Source organism: Protopterus annectens, chromosome 17.part0, assembly GCF_019279795.1.
Source record: "Protopterus annectens isolate FY-2018-M chromosome 17.part0, PAN1.0, whole genome shotgun sequence".
Taxonomy (NCBI): Eukaryota; Metazoa; Chordata; order Ceratodontiformes; family Protopteridae; genus Protopterus; species Protopterus annectens.
In genome coordinates, this window is record NC_056751.1 from 803,387,471 (window position 1) to 803,405,951 (window position 18,481).

At 37.0% G+C, this 18,481-nt stretch overlaps 1 protein-coding gene across 1 annotated transcript in view; it reads right to left on the reverse strand.

Moving 5' to 3' along the window:
• Positions 1–1,559: 1,559 nt before the first annotated feature.
• LOC122791531 (vomeronasal type-2 receptor 26-like) overlaps positions 1,560–18,481 on the reverse strand; it is a 192,012-nt gene continuing 175,090 nt past the window's right edge. The window contains exon 6 of the mRNA XM_044059272.1: positions 1,560–2,476. Coding sequence (XP_043915207.1) covers positions 1,560–2,476 — 917 coding nt within the window. The remainder of the gene's footprint in view (positions 2,477–18,481) is intronic.

Consider the following 18,481-nt stretch of genomic DNA (forward strand, 5'->3'; position numbering starts at 1 on the left):
ATGTATAAGCACCACTAAGCATCATGCAAATCCGCTTAGCTATGCTTAAACATGACCTTTGAAGTTAAAATTAAAAGTATCTGGTTTCTATTTTTAGATGTCTGGCACGTGTACGTAGCTAAGCACCACTCCACTCCACGCAAACACACAAAATAAAAGGAAATAACATGTTTTACTTTTATATTTCAGTGTCATCCAGCACTTTAACAGTGAGGTGTGTTACAGATGAGTAAAACACCCCTACTCTGGTTCTGTAACCGTGTTATATGGCTCTCTCTCAGTAGCATGCCTTCATTTATATGCTGCTGAGGGGGAGCCACAGACATGGCCACAGTACACTAAGTGTAGGTTTCCCACTATTCCTACACAGAGTTATTTAAATCCCCACCTAAATCTTTTCCATAATTTTTCACATTTTATTTTGTTTTATATACTTAGGTTAACTTCATTGAAGCGAATCTGTACTGATGATAACTGACTGAGATATTTTATTGACATGTGACTTTACTGATGAGAAGTAACTTTGAAATATCCTTGTTCTGTTATGGATAACTCAGCAGTATCAGTAAAGAATGTATTATTTGATTAGTTACTGATGCTTTGCCTTGTTTTGATCATTTATGTGTTGTGTGCAAAAAAAAAAACATAGCTTCACACAGAGTATATTATAGATTTAGCATGTCAGGAAGAGGTACTCAGAAGTACAACTGAACAAAGTCTGCAGAAGGAAAAATCAGTTGCTCTCATATTATTGAGGTTAAGGTAGAGAGATTTTGGGTAGTAGCAGAAAATGGAGATGTGCAGTGATAGGCCATTTCAGAGCAATTGCTTTAATTTGTGAAAAGTTGTTTAATTGATTGATTTGATTTCATAATTACAAATGTCGGTACCTGATCAGCAATATAAAACCTGCTAAGATGTCCTTTCTGTAATAAAAATCCAGAAGTCAAGATTTATTGCTTGCCATTTATTTTTCTCATAAAATTTTAAATCTTCATGGAGCAAATTATCAGATTAAACAATGAGTGCTAGAGGCTATTGCTCATGCAATGCACAGTATGTGACCAGATGTATTACTTGTTTGATAACAGTTTGTTCATGCCGTTGTACAAATTTGTACATTTCATGTCTCAGTTCCATTGTATAATTTATTCCCAAACTTAGTCCTTTATTATTTGCAACATTTGCCCTGTTCCATCAACTTGGCACCTTATACTGTTAATCTATTAACAAAGCATATAATGACAAAGATAGATGTAGTGATAGTACATGATGGAAAATTAGGCATGATAAATCATTAGACAATTTCTGGTTGAGCACTCTCTGTCTCATTAAAGTGCTCAATAAAATGCTTAGAAATATAAATAAATCAGTAGACTGCTTTATCAGTGTACTGCATTTTATTTAGTTATGTTACTCATAAATAATTCTTCGATTTGTGTAGCAGTCTGTGTTACATACATGGATACTTTTTACATGTTACAGTTGTGAAATAACCCACTGTTTGCATCCTTTTATAAAAAGACTGATGCAGGTATCATGCTTTCAATAGGCACCCATCATGTTTTATTCCTTAACCGTGAACTTCCCATTAAATGGTCCCTAGTATTCATTTCTGGTCTCAGAATAATAATGTAACACTTTGGAATAAATATACAGCACAGAATACCAGCACTAGAAGATACAATCGCAAATATCTCTACAGCAACCATGTATTTACCCTGAGTGCTCAGATAAGCTGGTATGAAGGTCAGCCAGACACTGGCAAACACAAGCATACTGAAAGAAATGAATCTGGCTTCATTAAAACTATCAGGCAGCTTCCTAGCAAAAAATGCAATAACTAGGCTTACAGCTACCAGAGATGCCAGATACCCTAACATGGTATAAAGCATGATAATTGAACCCTCGTTGCACTCGACTATAACCTTTCCCTCTTGTGACTTCATATTAAGCTGTGGAAATGAAGGGTTAGATGTTAGCCAGCAAATACAAATGACAACTTGTACACACACACAAATAAATAGAATTACAGCAGGGGTTTTGGAGCCGGTCCACTTCCTTAGTACACTAGTAGGATTAGTTGCATTGAATGCGATGACCACGGTGATAGTTTTCCCCAAAATGGAGGACACACAAAGTGCAAATGCTGCACCAAATGCAGGCTGTCGAAACATGCAGGTATATACTTTTGGTTTGCCAATAAATATTAGGGAACATAGGAAACAGCACATGAGTGCAAGAAGAAGGAGGTAACTGAGTTCACGATTGTTGGCTTTCACTATTGGGGTGTCCTGATTCTTAATAAAAATACAGAGAATTGCAACAGTTACTATTGACAAGAAAATGGGAATCGATGCCAGTGTAGCTCCAAGAGGCTCACTGTATGACAGGAACTCGATGCTCCTCGGAATACACTTATCACGCTTATTATCAGGCCAGAGGTCTTCGGGACATTTCATACATTCTGTGGCATCTAGGAAGTAAATATGCAATACTATTACTAGTCTAATAAAGAGGAACAACATACTGTGAATATTTGTTTGAAACATTTGATTTGCACACAAAACTGCTTTAAATAAAATGGCATTTAGGTTCCATTTCTATAAAATCCTTAATGACACATCTTTAAGAAAACAAATGCCACTTTTAGATATTTATTTATAAATGTTTTACAGCAGAAGATACTTATCTCATTAATTAAAAATGATGTTGTCTGATTGTCCATTTTTCTCATTAGACCATTTTTCCTAATACGAGTGAAGATGCATAGCAGAATAACAAGAAGTGCTTATTAAAGCAAAAAAGAGCACTTTAAGCACAAACATCAAGGTTCATAGACAGTCATCTAATGACAAGAAAAATAAATACAATTGAAGTAGCAAAGGGCGTTTTCAGCTAAAAATCTAGAACACTTGAAGCATAAATGAAGACATTTGCCAAGAAACAAAGCACCTATTCTATGTAATTCGAGCAAAATACATTTTTCTTTTCAAATTTCACACACAAGTAACAACCAGAAGTTCATACTGCAAATTAAAAAAAGCTGTTTTTCTGTGGATGGCAAAGCCCCATACATTCCCTTTTTTAATATAAACAAATCTAAGTTTGCTGCATGATGAGAAAGGGATGTATCTTCCCACAGTGGCCTCCATTTAATTATTTATTTATTTGTTATTTGTTGAGCAGGTAACTGAACTGATTAATTGACCTTCCTTTCTCAGCTAGAACCCAAGTTTAGAGAGTAGTGGAACAATTAAAGTGTACATGTAAATGTAGAGTGCAAACAATAAAATCAGAAAACAGCGTATGTAGTACACACTTACTGCACAATTACATAACAGATATCAATATCAGAAAATATCAGAAAAAGCATATATGATACCAATTTCTTTACATATTTATAACAGTCATAACAGGTAACCCTTTGCAGTTTCAGTTCACCAAACTAGAGATGCTGTTATAGTTCAACATAACAGAGATTTAAGGCTATGCATTTATAGAAGAAACATAGATGTTAACACAAATGCAAGTACAAATGGATTCTTTGTGAAGGTAGTCTTTTAGAGCTACTTTATAAGCACATAGTCTTTGTTGGTTTCTAGCATATTTTGAAATGTTATTACTTTCTGTTTCAGGGCCTAATTGGCTGAAGGCTATCTCTCCTATGTTGATGTTCATGGTGGGGTGGGTACTAGGAGTATATTTCCATTGTCTAGGTCTCTTAGAGTGCAGTTTTGTTCTGTAATATGTATAGTCTCTTCTTAGAGGGGACAGTAGCCAAGTGTAAGGATTTTAAAAATAAGTTTACTGAGAAGATAGGTGGCTCTTAATGTCAAGGGAAGACATTTCAAATGATTTAGCACTTCATAATGATAATTCCTTAGTTCAGCCAAGAGTACATAACCTTTGCCCATGGAAAAATTGTATGTCAACAAAACACGACTCTACCTAAAACACCCATCAAGTTCTTGATTCTTGATGAAGGCCAGAAATCCATAAACGTGTTCCTAAAATATAACTAATCTATATTTGACTTGAGGATGGTGCTTGATAATAGAAAATATAAGATAGTTTATATAATGTTTTTTTCTTCAAAAACATAATTGACTGGTTAGCATGTTCAGTTGTAATATGCATTTTTATAGGGCTGGGGCGAGAACTGAAAAAAATAGGGATAGAGGATCTTTTCTCTTGCTTGCGGACAGCAATCAATATTTGGTATGATACTTGTCTTCAGTGCTGTTTCTTTATACAAAACTAGCATAGAAAGAGGCACCAAGAAGCTGGAAGCAGTCTTTGCAATACACACACATGCAGAAATTTGTAAGGAGAAACTGATTATACAATTGGACTGATTCATTTTACAGGGAAGTAGTATGGCCCTAATATGTTTCTGTATGCATTTAGTGATGGCACTGGATGAGATACAAAAGGTATGTTTTGGGGGGGGATCGCCAGTCATCTGACAGTCACACCTTTCTTACTCGTCACCTAATGCACAACATCGCTGAGTCTGGTCTGTCATTCGTTATTAATGAGAATGATTCTCTTCCTCTGCATTTTACCTCTCTCACCATTTTCTTGATGTTTTAGCAGCTACATTTCCTGCAATACTGCAAGCCACAATGTTACAGGTGAAGCAAAATCTGAAGGAGCATGACAGCTAACAAAGAACATGGATGTTTCCTTCAGGTGTACAGTATGATTGAACAGGAATCATTCACATTTCTAATATGTTGACTAGAAGGAATAGGATTGAACACTATCACTTTACTAAAATTAGATTTAAAAATTGACAGCATGTAAGGTTTATGTTTCAGATAAAGTATGTACTCCAAAAATAATTTTAATAAACCACTTTCACAGTAAACTAGGTGTTGTATGTTAGACACCATGAAAAGAAAAAAATGATCAGGAAAAGTGTTATTATAGCTAGGATTTATGATATTTTTGACATGTACTTATTAAATAACTGGCATGAATTCTATCAGACTCTGTCCCATGTTCTACTCTCTCACCAAACCATATCATAAACTATAGCATATATAGTGGATATATGGAGTATGTGGCATACGGTTATTGCTATACAGGTTCATAGGTTCATAGGTGTGTACTAGGCCAATGGCCCTGGAGCCTTTACAAGCCTAGCCCATAGAAGTGCCCTGGCATCATGCCACCTTTAGTTTCTGGTGCCTGTATCAAGTAAACCCACTGGAGTGATCCCCGTGGTGAACTTTCTATTTCCCATCAACTCATCACGATTTCTTTTGAAAAGGGCCAATAAGGTGCTTTGCTTGACATCTATGGAAAGTCTATTCCATAGCATGGGCAGTCTCTAGGTTATGAACCTGTCCCTCCAGCATGTTCTGTTGATTGTGGTAATGAAGTTGAGTTCCATAGAGGTGTGGTATGGAGGGATTGGGATTTCTTTAGGTGTAACATTTCTAACAGGGCTAGGTCAGACATGGCTTTGTAAGTCAAGCAGAGATCGCCTCTTAATAGACGATATGAGACAGAGAAAAGCTGGAGTTTTTTGAGTTTGTCCATGTAGGAGATGTGTTTAAGACCTATTATCGTCTTCTTCTATATGGTGCAGTATTGCGGAACTGTGATCCTGTCAAATGTTGAAATGTCAGAGTTTACATGATTCAGATACAAGTAGTTCAAACTTCTGTCATTGCATCTTGAAGGCAGCCTTTCAAGCTTGTCTCACTGCCTTTATAAGCTGAACCAATAATAGGTCTGCCAGCCTACATTTCAGAGATCTCAAAAAAGGTGCATTATTTTCAGGAAACCTTCATCTTATTAAGCCAGCACAGCTCTTCTATACCATTGAAAGATGGTGTTAGCATGGAGGGCTTTAACATCCTTAGAATATGGAATATAAAATACAGAATATGTGAGCGTTGCCATCTTGCCTAAGGATAAAGGCACTTCATTTAAATTCACCTGCTTCCAAAAAAAAAATAAGTTACCAGGTATAGTACAAGGGAATAATTCATCAATGAATTGCATATTACACGGAAGAATATTTTCCATTTAGAAGTCATGTCATACCAAGGCAGAAGTTATACAGCAGTGCACTGTACATTACTCAACATATGCATTATGACTGTATAAAAAGATAAAATTATGCCCCCAAATTAGGCAATAATGACCTGTAAATGTAGGAAGGCAAAATGCTGTTGTAATTTTATGATTTATATCGAATCAAGATACATTGAAGAACAAACCAGTACCAAAATAATGTTTCGATCAGACTTAAAATAAAACATGCAAAACAGCATTTACCTACCTCCTGCACTCCCATACCCTTGCAACATTCAAGATCACACAACAGAGGGAAAAGGACACATTCTCTTACCCCACTGTCTGCCAAAGCACAAACTAATCTGCAAGTTAGCAGTGTAAGTGAATGAAAAAGGTCACTTACACTGCTCGATCCAATGAGCTTTACTTCATGATTAAACTGCTGCAATCAGTGAAATAAAATTTGAGTGAATGTCCAAAACTATATATATATATATATATATATATATATATATATATATATATATATATACATATACATATTTATGGCTCTACTTTAATTGAATGAAACTACATCATCATCATCAGCCCCCTTTTTCCCATTTTTGTGACATGGGGTTGGGGTATTGTGTTAACTGTCGCCAACTCTCTCGATTCAGTGCCACACTCCTGCCTTCTTCAACACTCATGCCCATCTGTTGCAGATCTTCTTTCACACAATCTATCCACCTCCACTGACTGCCGAATTCCTTTCACGGGGAAAGGAACCACTTGACCACCATGGAAACCAAATGAAATGGAAAACAACTAAGCCCATCAAAGTGGGGGGCTTTGCCCCCCACACCCCTCTACTTAAATATACCAACTCTGATATCACACTACATGGAGGAGAGAGCACAGTTCACCCATGGTAGTCAAGTGCTTCCTTTCCCTGTGAAAGGAATTCAGCAGTCTGTTGGCTCGTTTAAGTGCAGTTTCAGTGGATGAAGGTCGGGTAAGTTAAATACAGTAGATTGTACTTTTGTTCAATGAAAGTAGATCCATATATATGTATATATATATATATATATATATATATATATATATATATATATATATATATATATATATATATATATATATATATATATATATAGATATGGCTTTTGTTGACCAAGTAGTACGTCTGGTCGTGATAGTGCCTTTTAGTTGAAAAGGTATTTACTTAGGACTAACCTATCCCTTTCTCTTTGCCTACACTCTGATAATCCTGGTAGGGTAGACAGTGTCTAACCTGCAGTTCAAGCTTCTTCTTGGCCTTATCTCTCTCTTTATTATCTTTCCCTCTGTAGTTATTTGCTCCCAATACCTTGGTTCTTTTGCCAGTTTTCTCCAGTAAATTCCAGGTTCCTTTTGCCTATCTTCTGTACACCTATGTGCATGCATCCTTATTGGCAAATTCTCCTTTCTTCATTTTTGTACTGACGCAATACTTTCTGCAGCTTTTTAAATATAATATTCTCTATTGTTGTTATTCTCCTTAAGGACTTACATCCAAAATCGCACTCTCTTCTTACTTTTTGACACCCCCCCCAATGTCATCATTATCCCTTTCCACTTTGATTTATAAACTTCTGCTTGTATTATGCAAATAGGCCTTAACTGTGTAGCTCTAAAATATACCTTCCAATCAGGTAATCCCAAACCACCTTGTTCTTTTGGAAGAATCAACTTATACCATTTAACTATTGCCTTCTTCCCATCCCAGATAAATGTTTTCAACTCTTGATAAATTATTGTCTACAACTTATCCTTTGGTTGATAAAAATATTATGGACTTGTATATAAAACTAATGAGACTGAAACATTTTCCCTGTTTGTATTTTACTGTCCATAGCCATAAACAAAAGCTTCCAGTTTCTCAGCTTTTGTATTATATTTTGTTTAAGGCTAGGCAGTGGTGGGATTCTGCAGATTAGTTACTGGTGAATTTAGCTATCTTGTTATAGAATTCTTCATTTTTTATTAGTACAGATTACTGAAGGTTAGTGTAAATAAGAGCACTGCACAGAAGTGAAAGTATGAGGTACATAAATGCTATTTTGGCATTGCTCAAGTGTTCTGTGATACAGGAGACCAATTTTTTCAGTGAATTTTCTCGATAGCTTCTTTCATTTGAGTATCAAACTTTAGGTTGTTATTGACAATGACATTACGCAGCTTTGCATGGGACACAAGATTGATGGGAGTGTTATTTGATGAGGTGATGGAGAAGTTATTGTTTGTATACGATGAAGATTTTGTGAAATGCAGTAACTTAGTTTTCTTAGAATTCAACAAGAGGTGTGAGTTATTGAGCCAGGTTTCTATAGAAGAAAAAGATTTTTCTTACTGAAGTTCTGGGATAGACTTAGCTATGGTTCTCAGTGTGGCATCATTATCATACTGAATGAGAGTTGTGTCATGTGTAAGACTGTAGAAGTCATTAATAAAAATGTTAAAGAGTATGGGGCCCAAGACTGAATCTTGAGTCCCTCCAACTGACATGGGAAAGAAGGGTGAGTGCTCTGTCTCCCATTTTACTGCCTGTAGATAGAGAAGTAATTATGGAACTGTGAGAGGGAGGGGTGTCAAAGTATTCATATATAAATGTAAGTTTTTTGTATATGTAGTATCTATTAAGTATAAATTGCAAATATCCACTATTGCAATGTCTCCATATATCATGAATGATTTCCACCAATTTATCTTAGAGATTATATTGTTGTTTATTTTATAAATGTGTATATAATCAGTTAGTTATTTATATTAATTCTTCATTACTTCACTTGTATGCAGCTCTAATCTAACCTGAGACATCATTATCCCATTTTTGGTAATTTTATGGACACAGTGCTTATAAAAAAGTGAGTGTAGTACTCAAAGTCTGCTTGCTAAAACACAAAGCTCTGCAAGTTAAACAAAGTGTAGTATTCACTCACTACTTGCTACTCAACCTAAAATGCCATATTTTATTCCGTAGACTCTCAACAGTAAATCTTTAAAAAATAACTAAGGCAGGGCTCAATATCCTCCAGTGAGGCATTCAAATTTTGTCAGAAGTTTGGAAAACAGAAGCTGCAGCCTGTGCAAAAGCTACTGATGTATGTTGAGTTCATTCTTCCCTCCAAATGTTAGGACAGTAAAATGCCGTAAGGTGACATTAAATTGTTAAAGTAACCCCTTAAAGTGCACACTGTTGTTGGGCACTCCCTAAAACCAATCAGTCCTAGTTGTACACAATACTCTGTTGCCTATGACCAGTACTTTAATTAGCAGAATTACTGACCCAGATCCTACCACTGTAAAAAAGTTCAAGCCACCAATCAGTACAGTTACGGAAAACAAAGACTTATTCAGGTCTGCCACACTGCTTTCACCCGTGCTGCCTCAGGCTCAATATGCTCCTCTACCCTACCCCAAATTCCCACTACAACTACATAAATTCATCCCACACTGCACTCCTTCAATAGCCTAGTCCAATGATCCTTTCTCCATTAAACCATACACCCTCCCCCACCACTTCAACCCACATCACGCTACCTGAACATACCTAACATCAGCACAATGCAAGTCTGCCAACATTATGCTACTCTTTCTGGTTCTTGCCACTCTTTTGCTATTCTTAACAGCACTAACAATCTGTCATCATCTTCCAATAATAAAAGCAACAAACATTCCTGACCCCTTCACTTACCCCACATGTAACCCCAATCTCTCATTACAGGAAAATATCTCTCAGTATATATCAGCACTCATATCAACTCCTCCTAAAATTCTACCTGCCTCCACTGCCATCATCCAAAAATTTCCTCACCCATTTCATCAAGCAAAATAATCTGTATAAAGCCCACCCTCCTAAACCATCCCTACATTACAACCCTGCTCCTAACGCCTACTCATACACTAAAACTGACAACATACCAACAACTATCCATCAAGCCCAAACCCAAGTCCAAAGAATACAACACTGAACATGTTCAGTATCAACATCCATAATATATCCAGCAAAATTACAGACTCTCATTATGGGATAAATCATCATACCACAGACAGTATAGCAGTCACAGAAACATGGCTAAAACCAAATATCTCTGACAATGCCATCCTTCCACAAGTATATAATATACATGAAAGTAACAGAAAAACAAAGAAAGAAGATGGTGTTACTATAAACTGCTCCAATAACCTAAGAATAGCACCAACAATAAAATTTCCACCCCCTCAAAAACACAGAATTATTGCCTGTCCTACTAAAACAAGCCAAAACAAATCTATATGCATAGTAGCTCTGCACATGCTTCCACAAAACAACCAATCTTCTTTGGAAGACATGCGCACTTGGGCTTCCACCCACATCTCAAAGGAAACCATCATCCTTGGACATGTAAATGTTAACTGATCTAATGTGAATCACAGCACTGGTAGCAATTAAATAAATATTTTTAAATTCACCCATCTAATCACATCCCCAACTATATTAAACAAAAACAGACACTGATGGCTCAGTACTAGACTGGATACTAACAACAAAAAATTATATTGTCAGGAAACCTACCAAACACCCTCACTGATCATCACTCAATCTATGCCATCTGCCAAGACTCAAAAAATATTTCAACCACTCTTTACAAAACTGGCAGGAGCCTCTTAAACATCAACCTAACCACTTTATAAACACCCTAAAACAATTCTCTTGGTCAGAACTCAAAACACTACCCCTAAATGATGCAGGGAATTACTTCAAAAACACCTTTCTATCCATTCTAAATAACCAAGCTCCACCCAGAACAAAACATCTCAGAACTATCCCACCCACAGTTAACACAAAGCTTGGAAAACCTGATATGCCAACACACCCTCTAAGAATCATCAAAAGTATAAAGAGCTCCATAATCTATCCAAAAAGGAAAACATATGCTGCTAAAAAAGCTCTACTTCAATGTACAAAATAATCAGTCTAACAACCCACACAACATCTGGTAAAAAAATAATAGTCTCCTAAAGCAATGTAAGCTCACACAACCAAGTCCATTACCAAATGAAACAGACTATAAAGTAGTCAACAAATTCAGTGACTATTACATTTATGTAATAAAATCCCTCACAAAGAACAGCCCCCAAACAGATCCCCCATCCCACACCAATACCCTCAACATATCCCCCTCCACACTTAAATCTCAAGCCAGCTCTAACCAGCTATATTAGAAAACTGTTGTCAAAGCAGAAACCTGCAATGTTATCAGCTGATGACTTCCAAACAAAATACCTATGTGAGGCCGGTGAATCTCTGACTTACCCTGTCACTGTTCTCATTAACTGATCTTTAAATGAGTCAATGTTCTAATTTCATGGAAGTAGTCCATAATCTTACCCCTCCACAAAGGAAACTGCAGGTATGAAATACCAAACTAGAGACCCTTCACTACATTCCCTACACTTTCCAACAAACTTGAAAGAACTGTCCACCCTCAGCTTCTTTCCTACCTATTAGACAGTAAGTTACTGTTTATACACAACCTTTCACTACTTCCACTGCATTACTTTCCTTTCTTAACACTGTAAATTACCACAGGAATGAAAGCAGATATGTATCTGCTATATTCCTAGATTTGTCCAAAGCTTTAAACACTGTTCACATCAAAACCTTCTACAAACACTATCCACTCTAGGACTATCACACTCGGCTATCACTTGGTTCAACAGCTACCTCAACAACAAAGCCTAATGCATTAAGTGGCAACCAGCTGTCTTATCCTATCAAACAGGCTTAATAGGTGTTCTTCAAGGCTCAGTCTTTGGCCCTCTGCTATTCAACATATTTATAAAAAGCATGCACTCAGTGTCCCACCTCTCCACACACCTTCAATATGCCGATGACTCAGTGATCATCTGCTTGACTATAACCCTCCCTGAACTATAATCCCTTACTCAGCAATCCTTCACAAATACAGAAAACAGGCTCAGTAATTCTCAGCTACATGTTTAATGCAAATATATATATATATATATTTATATATATATATATATATATATATATATATATATTCACTTTATAACCTCGAAATGCTGAAATATCGAATTTCAGTATCTCGAGACTATAAAACCGAATCCACAAAACACCGACAAACAAAAACCGCGAAACCACATAACCGAAAACACTGCACACACTACACTAAACATACAACACAACACCCACATCACAACATAAACAAAAAAAACACACATACACAACTCACACACACATAAGCAGGGGGGCAAGCCCCCCTGCACCCCCCCTACTTATATATACTAACTCCGAGATCGCACAAACACAACACAAAAGCTCACTCACACACGCACATTCTCCAATCCCTCACACACACTCTAACTCCCACTCAAAACCCTTACAAAACACTCACTTACCTGACATAACACCTACATCCACACACGGCACCGCGCACAACCAAAACACAAACCCGGACATTACGTAGTGCAACTTCATAACCACGAATTCGACATATATTCGACATATGTGAAATTCACGATTATGAACGTTAGCTATTTCAAACATTCGACTTTATAGCTTCGAGATACTGAAATTCGACATTTCAGTATTTCGATGTTATAAAGTGAACCCATATATATATATATATATATATATATATATATAAAGAGAGAGAGAGAGAGAGATACAGTCACCACTACAAAACTACTGGGTGTCAGAAATGACGATAAACTAACATTTAACACTCGTATTTAAAACACTGTCAAAAAAATCACCAAAACATTTGCAGTCTATATAAAGCAAAACTCTACCTCTCCAACATAGTGAGCAAAAATACAACTGTAGCTTAACTTCTGCCAGGCCTATTATATGCAGTTCCCATATTCACACACCTCCAAGCCACACAAGTAGTTAAACTATAACAGTTCTATAACAACTCCCCAATCATACTCACCAATGTATCACCTTCCTGATATTCCTAACCATTTACAGTCCACCCAACCAAAAGTTGTTCACAACATCCTCTACCAACCACAAAAATGTCCTGCCAATCAAACTTTGCTAGAATGATATACCTCCCACCTTAATCCTTAAGTAATCTGAGACTTTGTGCTAAGTGTCTGTTATGAGACCTCTCACTTCCCATAGTTCTGCGTTTTATTCTTGCAGTGTAGCAAAACTCTAAAATTCACTTCCAAGTGAAATCAAGCAAAAATCATTCCAATCAAACATTAAAAGAAAAAAAACAGAGTCCCTGGTGCTCTTCCAGGGTTGCCAGACATCCCTATCTGAGCTGGACTGTCCCAGGATCAGCAGCCCAATCCCAAGTCCCACATTGCCTGTTAGGATCCCGGCAAGACAGCCTCTGCTTTGCAATTTATCATTGGCCCGTATGCCAGTATACAAGCCAGTCTGTGGAACTGCCTGCTGTTCTGCATAAAAGACCTTTTTTTTGTCCCTACCTGTCCCTTTCCAAATCTGGAAACCCTGATTGTAATTGTTATACTCCTCTTACTCATAAAAACATAAAATCAACTTTTCAAGCCCCATCAAACCACCGTAACTCCCCTCATTTAATCTAACTAGACTTCTCTATCACTTATCTTACCTAGTTCTCCTACTGAAAACTCCTACCCTTTCCACTTAAAATTACCTCCTTCTCTAAATAAAACTCACCCTCCTTATACCTCATGACCTCCTCTTTTCATGCTGTAACCTATAATTACCTACTTCCACAATACTCTGGAAATCATATCATGTCTTAACACTACAAGCATACAGACATTAGGTTAGAATGTCCACCAGCCTTAGGAAGAGGAATATTTTTACTCTGATAGTTGGGCTGGCCAAGAGCTTCCAAAGCAGGAAATCCCACAATTCAGGACTGCAACAGTGAATACACTTGAACAACTACATTTATTTATTTATTTATTTATTTATTTATTTATTTATTTATTTATTTATTTATTTGCAGTTTGTTAACTGGGGGAGTCCACTGGTCCATACTGAATGCGTTTTCAGTGGAAGCCCAGGGAGAAAAGCTCCACACTACAGTAAAATCAGACAAATTACATTACAATTTTGAGACATAGTTAACAACTCAGTAGCAACTCAGTAGTCAGACAAATTGCAGAGACAGATTTACATAATACATAAATAATATATACAACTAATAGACAAATAAGATTACAAATTTGAAACATGGTTAGTAATTTGGTATTCAGGTGGATGGTAGTGACACATTTCCAAGAATATTTGGACATACTTATCACACTGAGGAATGTTAGGTAACACAGTAAGGAGAGGATGTCACATTAGAACAAGGTTCTCCAAGGAGGTTGAGTGCAAGAGCAGTTCCAGAGGGAGGGAAGGTATGTGTGTAGAGTGATTTTGAAGATGACAGGATTTGGTGTAGTTCTAATAGCTAGTGGGCGAGCATTCCAATTTTTGGCTATGGAGTAAAAGAAGAGAAGCTTGCCTGGAGGCTGGTTTGGCTTGTGTATCAGAAGTAGTTGCTGGATTGTAGTGGATGTCTTTGTAAATACTTTAGTTGTTTTGTTGAATATTATAATAATACCTATTTTTAATTACTTGTATAAAATTGTTATGATATTTCTCTTATATGTTAAAACAATAAACCTGTTTTGAAAAAAAAAAAGAAGTAGTTGCTGGTTTTCAGATCTAAGGGGCCTGTTTGGGAGGTAGAAGGAGAAGATAGAACTTAGGGTGGGACAATCTGAGGCTTTGAAGGTAAGTTTGTGAGCAGTAGTAATTTGTAGGTATATGAGATAGTTTGGAAGTTCCAGCCATTTTAGGGAGTGAAGAGCAGTGCAGTGATGGGTAGAGTTTTTGGAATTTGTTGCAAATTTTGTGATCTTATTATAGCATGTTTCAAGCTTGGCTTTTAGGGTGGCTTGAAGGTTGGTAAGTATAGGTGTGCCATACATTAGAGAAGGGAGTAGGTAGGTGGAGGCAAGGATTTATCTGGCAGAAGTGCTAAGGTTTTGGTGGTGCCTATAGAGCATACCAAGTTTCTGATGAGTTTATGGATGTTTTGTTGCAAGTGGATATCAAATTTTAGTTGTTCATGTATAGTTACTCCTAGAGGTTTTGTGTGGCTGACAATTTCTATTTGTGCTTTATTTTTGGAATAAATGTTGAACATGGACCTGTCCAATAGGGTTGATTTTTTGGAGGTGAAAAGCATGATTTTAGATTTGTTTGGGTTCAGGTCCAGATAGTTGTTAAACATCCAGGATTCAGTGTTGGAGATGGCTATTTGAGTTTTGAGTTGTAGTTCTGAAATAGTGTCGGATGAACAGACGATGGTTGAATCATCTGCATATTGAATAAGGGTACCATTGGTGATAGACATGTGAAAATTATCAATGAAGATATTGAATAAGAGGAGGCCGAGTATGGAACCTTGAAGAACTCCAGCAGGGGTGATGAGAAAGGAAGAGACTGAGTTTTGTCATTTGACGGCCTGTTGTCTGTCTATTAGCTAGAGAACCAGTTTAGAGTGGTGGGGAAGTCCAAAGTTTGTAAATTGTGATAGAAGTAAAGGGTAGGAAACTGTATCAAAGGCCTTTGATAGATCTAAGAATATAGTTCTACTGTTTTCCTGGAATTATGAGCTCTGTTAATAGTGTCCAGAAAAGATATAGGGGATGTTGTAGTACTGTGTCCAGGTCTGAAACCATGCTGTGTAGGGGACAAGAGATTGTTATGGAGGAGATAGGGCATCAGCTGAATGTGGATGCACTTTTCCAGAATCTTAGAGATTGAGGAAAGGATGGTGATAGGATTTAAGTTGGAGATATCTTTGTTTTTTCCACCTTTGTGAAGAGCGATAATGTAAGCTTTCTTCCATAATTTGGGAACATAAGATTATTGAATGGATCTGTTAATTAGGATGTTAAGGGGAAATGCAATGGCTTCGGCAGCGATCTTTAGAAAGTGGAGTGGAAAGTTGTCGGGTGCGTTAGAGCAGGGTTTGAGCTTAAGGAGTGGTCTTTTGATAGTTGTGATAGAAATAGGGTTAATAATAAAATTAGGGGCAAGATTGATGTTGGGTTTCGGGGGGAATGAGGAGCTTATTGAGGTAGGGAAAGCAGGGGATGTTTTAGGAGGAACAATGTTATTTGTGTTATCTTTGACCTGAAGATAATTAGAAATAATGACAGCTATACAATTTATAAAAAAGGAGTTAAAGAGAGATGCTATTTCACTTGAGGGCTTGTTGGGATGTGGATAGGGATTATTTGTTTTGCCAGGTTTTAGGAAAGATGAGATGGAATTTCCAAATTTTTAGGGCTTTGTTTGTGATTAGACTGTGTTTTAGTGTAGTAAGCTTTTTTGTCTTTATGTACTAGTTTTTTGGGTCTATATTAGAACATTGAATATTTAACAGTTCGAATCACTAAAGGTCGACCTTTAGTGATCGAACTGTTAAAACATTGAATGTTCAGAAAAAAAATAAAAACAACAACAAAAAAAAAAACTAAACAGTGTAGAAAGGGGGGCAAGCCCCCCTGCATCCCTCACACTCCCTACTACCTAAATATACCAACTCCAAGACCACACTACATTGAAGTAAATGTAAATCTCCCCTTACAGAGATTTCCATTTACTTGTTCGATGTTCTGCAGTTTCGCTATTCTGGTGTCGACAATGTCAGATTCAACATTGTCGGCTTTTGAGAATTTAATATAGACCCTAGTTTTTTACCTGATTATGAGGCTGTTTAAAATGTACCAGGGAGTCTTGGTTTTTGTTAGATTGATGTTTCCACACTTTATCTCTGAGATGCATCTGTTCTTTAGTAGGTTTGGTCAGCCATGGAGTGGAGTTAGTTTTGATTCTTTTCCTGTGTAGTGGTGCGACAGTCAACAGCATTATCTAGTGGGAGAGAATTTAGTACATGCCAGTTGATCTTTTTAAGTATATCAAAAAACATTAGAGGGTTGAAGGCAGTTAGATTCCTTATATGTTTGTACTGGTGTTGATTTTGTAAGGCTGAAGGGGTGTGGCAGATAAAGACAGGGAGATGGTCATTCAGAGTATCATGGAGAGTGCCTGCTTCAGCTATTTTGTTGGGGTGGGATACAAGAATCCAGTCTCGTATGGATCCTGTGTTGTTATCATTGGTTGGTCTGGTAGAGGTGTTTATTAGCTAAGTAAAGTTAAATAAATTTATACTGATGGTAGGGGAATTGGAGGTCAAGTTTGCCCAGCTGCGGTTTATGTCACCTAGTAAAATGATTTCATTTTTTTATGTTAGGAGAAATCCAGGTGAGGATGTCTTCTAGCAGGTGGATATTGTTTCCAGGGGTTATGTAGAGAACTATGATACAAAGATTTTTGCTGCGGTTTAACTTTAGGAAGGCAATGGTTATTTCTGCATTGGCAAATTGGGGGATCGGATTGGTGTAGGGTACTACAGTGAGAGTTTTAGGGAAGATTATTGTTAGTCTACCTTCTTTTTTGTTGTGCCTACCAGAGCTAATTGTTTGGAAGTCAGGGAAGAGAAATTCAGAATCTTTAATGTGGGGTTTAAGCTAGGTCTCGGTGATGGCAATGATGTTGGGTTGATTATGAGCAATTCAGGCATGAAAACTGGAGATTTTGTTGTGAATGCTTTGAGTATTTACAGTTGCCATGTAAATGGATTTGAGGGAGTTAGTTGGAGTTGGGACAGAGTTTGCATGTATATCTCCTGATAAAGGTAAAGTAGTGAGTGTGACTATATAGGCCAAGGGCTCTTGTTTTGTGGAAACTTTGTTGTTGTGTTGATAGAGGACTTTGGTATTGTGGTGGAGCTTTGTTGTTGTGTTGATAGAGGACTTTGGTATTGTGGTGGAGCTTTGTTGTTGTGTTGATAGAGGACTTTGGTATTGTGGTGTTTAGGAATGATGTGGATTTTGTTTATGAGAGGGGTGATTTTTAGTTTATGGTATGTACACAACTGTGCTTTTCTGTGATAACCAAGCTGGACTTTCCTGGTAAACAAAATGTAAATAAATAAATAGTACACAAATAGTGCAAGTTGTTTTGCATACCAGACAAAGTGGTTTCAGTTTATAATTCACGGAACACCCTGCTGCTCAGTAGCACAGCTCCATTCTACTGAAAAGACAGGGGATTGGTGCCACATGTAAATGCAGTAGATGGGAGTAGAGCTTATACTAATGACATCCATTAGCATCCTGGTACACTGGACTGAAGAATAAATTTCACAGTACAGTGATTTATTGATATCTGTTTTTGTGATTACATGCCCTTTTTTAATTTCTCCAGATCTTTTGGGTTTCTAATACCATGATGGGAATGGACCCCATTCTTAAGTCATAGCATGATCAAAGTTCATGACATTAGTATTGTTTCAATATTTGATGTCAGCCAGAAGTGCTGTTTGCAGCACCCACAGTGTGCCCAGTAATG